This window comes from Ceratina calcarata, unplaced genomic scaffold, assembly GCF_001652005.2.
Source record: "Ceratina calcarata isolate Rehan_Ccalc_2016 unplaced genomic scaffold, ASM165200v1 scaffold12, whole genome shotgun sequence".
Taxonomy (NCBI): domain Eukaryota; kingdom Metazoa; phylum Arthropoda; class Insecta; order Hymenoptera; family Apidae; genus Ceratina; species Ceratina calcarata.
Genome location: NW_017132978.1, coordinates 957,193 through 967,214, shown reverse-complemented (window position 1 = coordinate 967,214; position 10,022 = coordinate 957,193). Strand labels below are relative to the sequence as shown.

Below are 10,022 nucleotides of genomic sequence, written 5' to 3'. Positions count from 1 at the left end.
TTCGCGCCTATTTCTCCACCCGCATTATTCCTGTTTAGTTTCTTTCAGATTCTGCATCGAAATAAGATGATATTGTTCAGAAGAAATCGGATTCCTCTTAATATTTTTCTTAATTCATCTTAACATTCATTAGCACGTACAGATTTTTGTTCAATGGGGATTGTCCACTGCCCAGGTCTCGAACGTAGTCACCTCCACGCGGCGAGACCTGGGTTGGTAGTAATTCTGATTAATAAATGAATGAAAATAAAATTCGGCATATTTATTTCGCTATCCTTGAATAAATATAATCCAAAGCAAAGCGATCATGCATTACTTTGTTCGGTAAAACTAACGAAGCGGAAAGCGAAAACATAACATTGTCTATATGAACATCTATTGAAATCAATTTCCCCTGTGTCTAATTTATTCTCTGTCTCTAATTTATTGTAAATATATTGAATAATTCTGATTAATATATTAATAGAAATGAATATTGGCATTTCTATTTCGTGTTCCTTGACCAAATGACTAATCTCTGTTTTCGAAGTGCAGTATCGTTGGCTACTATCGACTAAATCGATAGTTTTTAATCGATGGTGTCCATTACTAGTTGGTAACGTTCGCAAAGTCTTTGAAAACGGTACCAAACGAAGAACTACGATCTAGTTTAAGATTATCTGTATCTCATATTGTAAAGTATGGTCTTTCAATACGTGCTAATAAACGTTAAGATGAATTAAGAAAAATACTGTTGGGATAAAAGTCGTTTAAATTCTAATTAATAAATGAACAGAAACGATGAGATAGTATCCAAACTATTTTCTCTCTCGCGCAAGCCCGTGATTGGTTGACGCGTCTGCGTTTCTGCTGTTAGAGAGAGTACCGAAACTACTGCTCTCTCTCTCACACCGTCGTCTACACTTTTTCACACGGCATGTTTCTGCATGTTTCCTCCATGTTGTGGAGGAGACATGAGAGACTGGCGGTCTAATCATTCGTTCCGTCGTTTCCCAAAGAGTAAACCGAATTCACCGTGGTAAAGGACGAAGAGGAGATGAGATGTGGGACAGCCAATGGGCAGAGCGCACTGTAGCTAAGGGAACCATATTTATCTTATTACCATACTCCTACCTTCACGGTTAGAGAGACATGAACGAGCAGTTGGCAGTCTTTCATCAGTTGTCACAGTAGTGACATCTTTCACTGACTGCATCGCCGATTCTACAGCACAATAGTAGATGGTTGTTTCTATTTCTTTTCAATTGGCACACGTTGTATCCGGCATAAGTAGAGAAATTTTGGCCAGCGGACAATTGTTGCGGCAAACGAAAAACCAGACGGGACGGGACAAGGTATATCTAATAATATTTAAACGGCGCACTCTCCGTGTTCGTTCGCTGTGTTAACGATCGCCGCGTTAATCGCACCACGCTATATAATCGTCAAATTAATCGATCGATACGGCACATGGCGGATACGTGTGGTTAACAATGTCCCAGTGAACAGATCCTTCGTTTACCGCTGCTCACATTCTCAGCTTATCGGTTCGTAAATGAACTCTCTTTGTACGCACATTTCTTTTGTTCGTAGAATGCGCGTTTCACCACGCTCATAACCACGTTACGCGTATACGAAACTTCATCCTCTAATTGTTGCAAACATCTGTCGTCTTGGGACAGCTTTTCGTGTCAAATCTTTTATTCTCATCGGTAATTGGTGTACTAACGCGACTAACGATCGCATCGATTGTTTCACGCGCATTTGCATAGCACGGTTCCGCATAAATATTGGCACGATTGATGCTGAATTTGTAAATTGCAGGCGCAAAACATCTGCCAGAATGTCAACTTTCCTTGGGCTTATTAAGGAGATACCTGGCATCTCGGTGGATCGCTTTGACGGAGACAATTTAACATCTTCTGTATTTTTTCTCAGTCATTGCCATACCGACCACATGCAAGGTTTAACAGACGCGTTTTTCGAGTACATTCAGAGTTCCGACAAATATATTTACTGCAGTCCTGTGACGAAAGCGTTGTTAGAAAATAAATTTCGACACAAGAGTCATTGTATAAAAGAGATCGACGTTAACAGACCTACTGTCATAGAATACAGAACGCGAAACGACGATGCAATCGTTGTTTCTGTGACCGCGGTCTCGGCAGGACATTGCCCCGGTTCTGTAATGTTTCTTTTCGAAAGAGATACCGTTTCAGTATTGTACACCGGTGACTTTCGTATCAATCCGAAGGATCTGTCCAAGTTAAAAGCGTTACACTACTCCGGTCAATCGAAATTGATACCGCGAACGTTTACCAAAATCTATTTGGACACCACGTTTCTAAGCAACGATTACGTTAGCTTCCCCACGCGGCAGGAGAGCATAGTTAAGATATGCCAAGTCAGCAAAGATTGGCTAGGTAAAGACCCAAGGAACGTCGTTATTCTGGAGTGTTCTGCTCTGTATGGCTCTGAGTTTCTCTATATAGAATTGTCCAACATGTTAAATATGAAAATCCACGTGAGAGACTGCGTATATGAAATTTATTGCCGCATCGCACAACTCTCCTGTCATGTCACGAACGAGCCGTGTAGTACTAGGATTCACGCTTGTAAAAGAAAGATATCTTCGCCGGGTTTGCATTGCGGAGTAGACGCGAGCAACGAGAATATCATGACCATTATTCCGTCGATATTGAAATGGAGGAATAAGGATACTAGCGTGGTAGGGGAATGGGACGATGTTAAACCGAGAACTTTCAACGTGTGTTATTCTACTCATTCGTCCCTCGACGAACTCAAGGCGTTCGTTCAGTATTTCCATGCGACCGAGATATATCCGTGCGTAGTTAAAACAGAGGAGGCAAGCGTAACGTACGATTTGTTGGAAAAAATAAGAGATCAATCAGATGAACAAGTAACGGTTAATCCAACGTATAGATTAAGTCTTAGCAGACGCAAAGTATCGAGGAGGGTTCCGTTCAAATCCGAGTATTTTAGCAGTGACGACGAAAGTTCATGACGTTAATTCTTATCTAATAAGTTGTTGACTATTAATATAGAGAAGTAAATATATATATATTGTTATATAATTATTTTTTTTACGCAGAGTTTAAGTATTGTAATCGACGTTCTTTAATAAATCTAATTGATTTTAATTTGTTAATTTTATTTTCCGTGTTTCGAGTTATTTAATTTCTAGTAGTTAGGAATAACTCGAATTTCGTGTTACAGAAATATATCTTTGTTGTTGAAAATAAATCGTCTAAACAATGGAAAAGTCGGCATTAGCACAAGAGAAGGTATGGTTTGAGAAGCCATCCTATGACAAAGCAGAACGACTATATTTCGAAAGAATGGCTAAGGTAAGTATCTCTATCAATGAATTTCGACACGATTGCCAACAGGGAATGGGATACAAATGTTTCTAAACATACGATCTTTGAGTTTGCACAATTGTCGTATCGAGACAGATCGTAAAAAAGAAATTCTACGGGCCGTATGTTTATGAACACGATCGAAACTTTCTACTAACAGCTGCAACTTCCACAGCTAAGCCAGTTTGCCTTTTTGTTTGTGCCTTGTCTTTTTTCTTGTACTAACAGAGAACTGACATTTCTAACACACACTTCAGGGAATATCTGGTGATAGGATGAATTTTACGTGCTTGTCATTTCGTAACAGTTTGAGGGAGGGATTTATTTTTCTGCTCCTCGAAACCCTTACGATCATTTCCCCACTTACAATTGTGTGCTCACATAAACGAGTCACTTCCTGACAACATCTTTCCTCATTATTTTCTCTCAATTTTGTACGTCCAACGTGTGAAATGCATGAATCTACTACCAAGGGTTTCACTTTCTGCACTTCTGTGCTCCGTAGTAACGAAGCATGTAACAACATCCCCCGTTTAGTACTTATTCCATTTCGCGCGCGTTTTCAACGCGCAATTTCTTACTCGCATAGCTTAATGTTTCAAGGTGGTGTTGTCTCATAAGATTATGGAGAGCTGCTCGCTCAAGTCCGAGGTGTTTTCAACCAACAACTGCCAAGATAATCTTCATAGTAATACTTTGAACAAGACTAAATCTGAGAAATCTAAAGACAATAAGCTGCTGATATCTGAGAATATTCCGAGCGACGCGAAAAATAATAAATGCCAAACGAAATTGTCAAAGTCGAATAAAGACGAGCACGAGAAGAAAGACGCCGTCGTCGTCGGGGAGAAGCAAAAGTCTGATAATGCGAAAAATTGTCAGAAAGAGAAAAAGAAGGAGACTAGTCCTACGAACGATGCGAACGAAAAGTATAGCACTAAAGAGGTAAAAGAGAAAAAGAACAAAGCAGATACGAGACATAGAAATAGAAAAGGGACGAATGATACTAAGGAAGTAAAAGAGAATGCTACTCCGTTAATAAGGAATAAGCAACAGTTACCTGCCCAGGTACACACTGTCACGCATCCGTTATTTCATGTTTTTTGTGAACATTTGTAGAAACTTTTCGTTTCGATCTTCTTTATTACCCAGATTAGCACACCGCTTATGATTCACGTTACGAATATCTTATTTTACAAGCCTCAGATTTATAATACTATTTAGTTATTGAGCGAGCACCAACGAGAATATCGTACCACCATCTATTCATTTAACACGATTTGCTTTAGCACGCTTTGCTGTGTCAAATAAAATAACGAACGAAATGCATGTTTGCTTCTGACTACACAACTCGGCTTCGATATCGAGCTTAACTCCTTGTTTCGTAGCGAACTGCATTTCAAGTGTCTGCTTCCACTTTGAACCGTATCGTGTTTCGCTTGACAATTTTTTTAAATAAGCCAGAGTGGATGTTTAATTATTTGTAACGATCACTATCTACTGTGAGTTGATCTGTAACATTGCTGGATGCAGGGAAATGAACAAACCGTTGGTGGACAAACCGCTTCTGGTGGAAGCTTAGCCAATGAGGTTGCCAAGGCTCGTCAGCATATTAAACAGGCTTTACAGTGGGTGAGTACTGCACTCTTTGCACGTATCACCAATTTACGCTTACTAATACAACGTATAATCCCAATGCTGATCAATTGATCGACATCGACACGATCGAATCGAATGAACATCGATTGTACTTGATCCTTGAGCGATTTTCGGCTTTGCTTTACAGATGGACGACACCGCAGACGCCGCTGCTGGTCACGAAACCAAGGAGGATAAAAATGCTTGTAGTGAGTATATAGATACTATTGGTTATCCAATCTCGAGTCGAGTTCACCACGCTCCAAATTTCCATCCACAGTTTTACAAGAGCTGAAGAGCGTTATTGAAAAATTGGAGGCGCGCGTGAAAGATATCGAGGACAAGATCGCGCCTCTTAGGGCCACGTTGGCGATTTGTCCTCCCAAGTTAGAACCAGCTACGCCACCAGCGCAAGCAAAAGCTGATGACGAAGATGTTGATCTGTTTGGTTCAGAATCAGAGGCAAGTGGCCAGAAATAATGAAAGACACTAAAGAAGTCCCCTTCCATTTACGTAACTATCGGAATATCATCTCTGCACGATACTTATACATTTAGTACACTTGACACGTGTCATCGAGTGCAAGAGCGATCGAATTAATACATTCTCGGAGTATATATATAGTACACCAGATATTCCCGGAATACATTCAGACGTAACTTCCTAGCCGACACACAATACAATTATTCAATTTGAATGTTGTCCGCGTACAATCTGTAGTGTAAATTGTTTAACTACTTGACTTATTAGGGCGAAGATGCAGACGCAGCTAAACTTAGAGAAGAAAGATTGGCTGCATATGCCGCGAAAAAAGCTAAGAGTGAGTTGTCGGAATAAATCGATTTCGGTTTCCCTCTGTAGTCGTAAAGTCCTGTCGTTTCGTAATCGTTTACAGAGCCCGCTTTAATTGCAAAATCAAACATCATACTGGACGTGAAACCGTGGGACGATGAAACGGACATGAAAGCTATGGAGGACGAAGTTCGGAAGATCGAGACAGACGGCCTTTTATGGGGAGCGTGTAAGTTAATTATGTTCACACGATCGCTATAGAATTTCGACGATGAACGTCTAATTGTTTTACAGCGAAGCTCGTCCCTCTCGCCTTCGGAATTCACAAACTACAAATCTCGTGCGTGGTAGAAGACGATAAAGTTTCTGTGGACTGGCTTACAGAAACGATTCAGGATATCGAGGATTATGTACAAAGCGTAGATATTGCAGCTTTTAATAAAGTCTAAGACGTTAATGAAGCTTTTCGAGTAGAAAAATATCTGACAGTTCTTATCGAGATCAGGCATTGTGTGCCACCGTTTCATTCCACTAGCAATATCTGTACGAGGTAAATACATTAAACACGTGTCCTATTCCTGAAACGGGATTATTTTCAAGATCGAAAAATTTCCTAATCGTATTTAATATTAAATGTGTCAATTCTAAAACTACTTGTGGAGCAAATTTTTAAACCATCGTCGTACCGTCAACATATTCACTATAAAAGATGTAAAACAATAAATGTCTTGAACGTAACGCGTATAAAATTGTAGCTGACAGACTTGATTTAACGATATCGTGGATATGTGATGATGCCAATTACTAGCAACCGTCTTCAATTGTTTGTTTCAGTACATTGTTATTACAAATAAAAACGTAAATTTTATCTCGTATTCTTCAAGTATTTCCCGTGCCCTCCCACATTCCCTTTTCTTTTAGTATAATTTGAGGCCAGGCAAATCATTTCTCCCCACCGCAGGGTTCTCATAATTTATCCCTCGGCTGGAAAATGGGGGCGACGCGACCATGGTGGAGACTGGTACTTGATGGGGGTATGCTAGGCATGGTCAGCGAAGGCGCATGAGGAGAATAGTAGTTGGGATCGAAATACGAGCGAAAAAGAGGGGAAGCGAACCGTGCGGGATAAATTATGAGATCCCTGTTCCACACTATTCGTAAATGTATATAGATACGCGCGTTACATAGCGTCAAGCATCCCCACCATAGCCTTCCGAGAGCCATTTTACTTAGTTGTCCGACTGAATTGATCAGAGAAAAGTCGGAGTCGTCACGAAATAAACTAACCCATAGCGGTTTGTATCAAAAAAAGTTCGGCACTAGTTTACGGATCGTTCGCCAGTATGTGTCTAAACACGTAGTCAAATTACGGGATCAACCGAGTCAAAAGTCCTGTTTTAGGCAAATAAGCCTCAGTGTTACACGCTTCAAGCAAAAGTACATACTGCAAATTTTGACCTTTGTACATCAAACAGAAAATTAATCGGTTCCAAGATGACGATGGCTATGTTACAACGGAGGGCCAATGTAAGTATACTATTCTTTACAGAATTTATAAAAAAAACGCATTACTAAGGCCACGTACACGTTATGTGTATAGGTTATTTATACGTTGCTGTTGTTGATAAACCACTGTTCTTTTTCTAGGTAAGGCTGCCCCCGGAAGTGAATAGGGTGTTGTATATAAGGAATTTACCCTACAAGATAACCGCCGAAGAAATGTACGATATTTTCGGCAAATACGGAGCTATTAGGCAGATCCGAGTGTAAGTATGAACAATGGATCGTCGCACATTTTATACACAGGATACGATTCAATAAGAATTGTCATATACAATGACTGATTTTATAAAAACGTGACATGTACCATTTTAGTACACGATAGAAGTCATTATTATATTCTGGGAAATTTCTTTTGCACGTGAAGCGATTTCTGCATATTCGTACACTGTTCGAAATGCAGAACGCGCCTAAGCGCGTCGAGACGATATTTCTTATTGACTTGCCCTATAATTTGTCTAGTGCATGGCAGGAAATGTAAAAGGTTTATTCAATTTGATTCTAGGGGCAATACTGCCGAAACAAGAGGGACAGCATTCGTAGTTTACGAAGACATATTCGACGCGAAGAATGCTTGCGATCATTTAAGCGGTTTCAACGTCTGCAACAGATATTTGGTCGTCTTGTACTATCAGAGCAACAAAGCGTTCAAACGAGTCGACGTGGACAAGAAGATGGAAGAAATAGACAAGTTGAAAACGAAATATAATTTAAACGATGAGAAGAAATGATACGATTGTAAGTTAAGCTGACCACTGTAAATTATAATTTTGTAAATTTTTTAATAAAATAATTGTGTTTGTTTTCCTGCAAACGATTCATCATTTTCCTGTAACACGATAGTATCGAATTTTTCTGCGATCGATTCCCGTTTTCCTGGTAAAGATATAAAACCAGAGGAAAAAATGTCGCCGCGTTAAAACGTAATTAATACAACTTTCACAATCGGTAACGGAGTGGCATTCCACCACTGTACCTTGGATGGTAGCTAGAGCTCTAATTAAAAATATATCGGAATGCCGTTCATATTAAACGACTCTCGTGGGAATCGTGGATAATCAAACGATTTCCTCAACGGGGGAGAAGCGAATTCCATGCTAAGATTTTCAAATCCGCATCGTCACCTCCTCGATTTTTACGAACTCGAGCCAAGATGTACCTGCGATCATCTTCGGGCGCGGTACGCGCGTGTCGCGTGTAATTTAATCGGTCGACTCATCTGATCGACACTGGCGTTTTGTAACGCGATTCGGGACACTAGATACTGCGCGGATGCTGGAACACGCGGTGCACCGCAACGTACACAAGGACGTACGCGTGCGCATATACGTGCATATACGTACGTACGACCTCGCCGGCAGCCAGGCAAGACATTCGATTTCAGTCGAAAGGGAAAACCCGCTTAGCCCGTCGAGTTATTCTCGCGGCGCACAGAGTTTCACGCGTGTGCCTTCTTCTTTCGATCATTCTCCTCATCGGTATCCTAGTTAATCGCGCGTTATATTCACGGGGCTCATGTCGTTCGATTGTTGTGGCAACGGCGAGGTCGCCGGCGAGACGTTCGCGAACGGCCTTGAGGACGTGTCACGTACCTTGCGAGCGACATACGACAGTCTCGGTCTCCAAGGTATCGAAACCATCGAAAGTCTCATACGCGAGTGGTACGCGTTGTCCGCTGTCTTCGTCGTTGCCTTCCTATTAATCTTACGCATACGATAGCCCGTGTTCACGTGACGCCGCCGAGCGACCTTCGACCTGAAGAGTAGCGCGATCTTACGGAGCACGCGTATCACTGTTTTAGTGTTTAATCGCCGGTGCAAGGTGTACGTTTCGGGGCGGTCGATGCAAATATAATACGACTGGCCGGCATTCGCCGTGTATCACTTTCGCCGTGTCGCGTTTATTGACACGGTGCAAATGCTCGCAATGGCGTCGGTCTGAACGTATCGCTCGCGTTACCTCGGGGTATCGTTCGACGTGCCGCGTTAGTTGATCGTATTTTTCATCTCGAGTATAAGCGTGTTGTGCGTGCGAGTAACTATGGTCTGTCGTCTGCGGACGTTGTCGGCGTTCCCCGGAAGAAATAACCGGAGTCGACCGGAGGAGGAATGAATGAACGGGCTGTGGATGATAGGACCGCGGGAGGGGATGCGTCGTCGGCCGTCGCGTTGTGACGGCCTGCTGCCTGCTTGCCGATTTGCATCGAGGTAAGAGAGACACACACACCCGCACGTATGCGTGTTTATTCACTGTCGCGTGTACTTTGCGTACACACATCGAGGTGATTTATGCGTACTCGCGTTCACGCAATTCGTACGAACGTAATTCGTTCTACTTACGAGAGCTACTGGACTCGCTCTGTTGGATTATTATATCATAATGCATCGTTGCACCAATGGGATTCTAATTATTAAATTGAATCGCTCTGCTGGTAAGTTAAACACTATTCACGCCCTCGTAACGGACTCTTACTGTTCGCATAAACGACTTATCTGTCGTAAATGAGTTTAAGAATAAAATATTTTACAAGGAATTAAAGGCTTTATTTTATTTAATCCCATTGACCAATAGCTATATATTTAAACCATGCTAACATGTTGAATTTGTTATTATAGATTCCTATTGCTATTAAAAAGCTACCTGCAAAATTTTAAATCAATTCATGCGTTTTTT

General features: G+C 41.3%; 3 protein-coding genes across 8 annotated transcripts in view; all 3 read left to right on the top strand.

The window, feature by feature from the left end:
* The first annotated feature begins 1,246 nt into the window (after positions 1-1,246).
* On the top strand, positions 1,247-6,657 carry LOC108625932 (putative elongation factor 1-delta). 4 transcript variants are annotated; one of them, XM_018026304.2, is made up of 9 exons: positions 1,249-1,334; positions 3,217-3,347; positions 3,963-4,427; positions 4,893-4,991; positions 5,146-5,206; positions 5,278-5,459; positions 5,748-5,817; positions 5,893-6,018; positions 6,084-6,657. In XM_018026304.2, exons 2-9 carry the CDS (start codon positions 3,255-3,257, stop codon positions 6,236-6,238), a joined length of 1,251 nt encoding a protein of 416 aa, XP_017881793.1. In that variant the 5' UTR covers positions 1,249-1,334; positions 3,217-3,254; the 3' UTR covers positions 6,239-6,657. The 4 variants fall into 4 exon arrangements, with proteins under 4 accessions (XP_017881799.1, XP_017881793.1, XP_026669945.1 ...); XM_018026300.2 differs by lacking the exon at positions 1,249-1,334 and adding an exon at positions 1,362-1,526 and having other exon boundaries at positions 6,084-6,238; XM_018026310.2 differs by lacking the exons at positions 3,217-3,347; positions 3,963-4,427; positions 4,893-4,991; ... (3 more) ...; positions 5,893-6,018; positions 6,084-6,657 and adding an exon at positions 1,804-3,140 and having other exon boundaries at positions 1,247-1,334.
* A 339-nt stretch (positions 6,658-6,996) lies between these two features.
* Positions 6,997-8,163, top strand: Sf3b6 (splicing factor 3B subunit 6). Its single transcript, XM_018025833.2, has 3 exons — positions 6,997-7,316; positions 7,437-7,555; positions 7,855-8,163. The coding sequence occupies exons 1-3, from the start codon at positions 7,284-7,286 to the stop codon at positions 8,078-8,080; spliced, it is 378 nt and encodes a 125-aa protein (XP_017881322.1). The 5' UTR covers positions 6,997-7,283; the 3' UTR covers positions 8,081-8,163.
* Positions 8,164-8,723: 560 nt separating this feature from the next.
* Oatp74D (Organic anion transporting polypeptide 74D) overlaps positions 8,724-10,022 on the top strand; it is a 75,262-nt gene continuing 73,963 nt past the window's right edge. For all 3 annotated transcript variants that reach the window (XR_003389323.1, XR_003389325.1, XM_026814373.1), the window contains exon 1: positions 8,724-9,556. The gene's annotated coding sequence lies outside the window, so the exon portion shown is untranslated. The remainder of the gene's footprint in view (positions 9,557-10,022) is intronic.

Bases quoted from the DNA above. Each gene is read 5' to 3' on its own strand.
- Sf3b6 (XM_018025833.2), top strand. From the start codon at position 7,284: ATGACGATGGCTATGTTACAACGGAGGGCCAAT. The intron at 7,317-7,436 runs GTAAGTATACTA...TTCTTTTTCTAG, and splicing joins TGTTACAACGGAGGGCCAAT to GTAAGGCTGCCCCCGGAAGT. The intron at 7,556-7,854 runs GTAAGTATGAAC...ATTTGATTCTAG, and splicing joins GCTATTAGGCAGATCCGAGT to GGGCAATACTGCCGAAACAA.
- LOC108625932 (XM_018026304.2), top strand. From the start codon at position 3,255: ATGGAAAAGTCGGCATTAGCACAAGAGAAGGTATGGTTTGAGAAGCCA. The intron at 5,207-5,277 runs GTGAGTATATAG...TTCCATCCACAG, and splicing joins GGAGGATAAAAATGCTTGTA to TTTTACAAGAGCTGAAGAGC. The intron at 5,818-5,892 runs GTGAGTTGTCGG...AATCGTTTACAG, and splicing joins TGCCGCGAAAAAAGCTAAGA to AGCCCGCTTTAATTGCAAAA.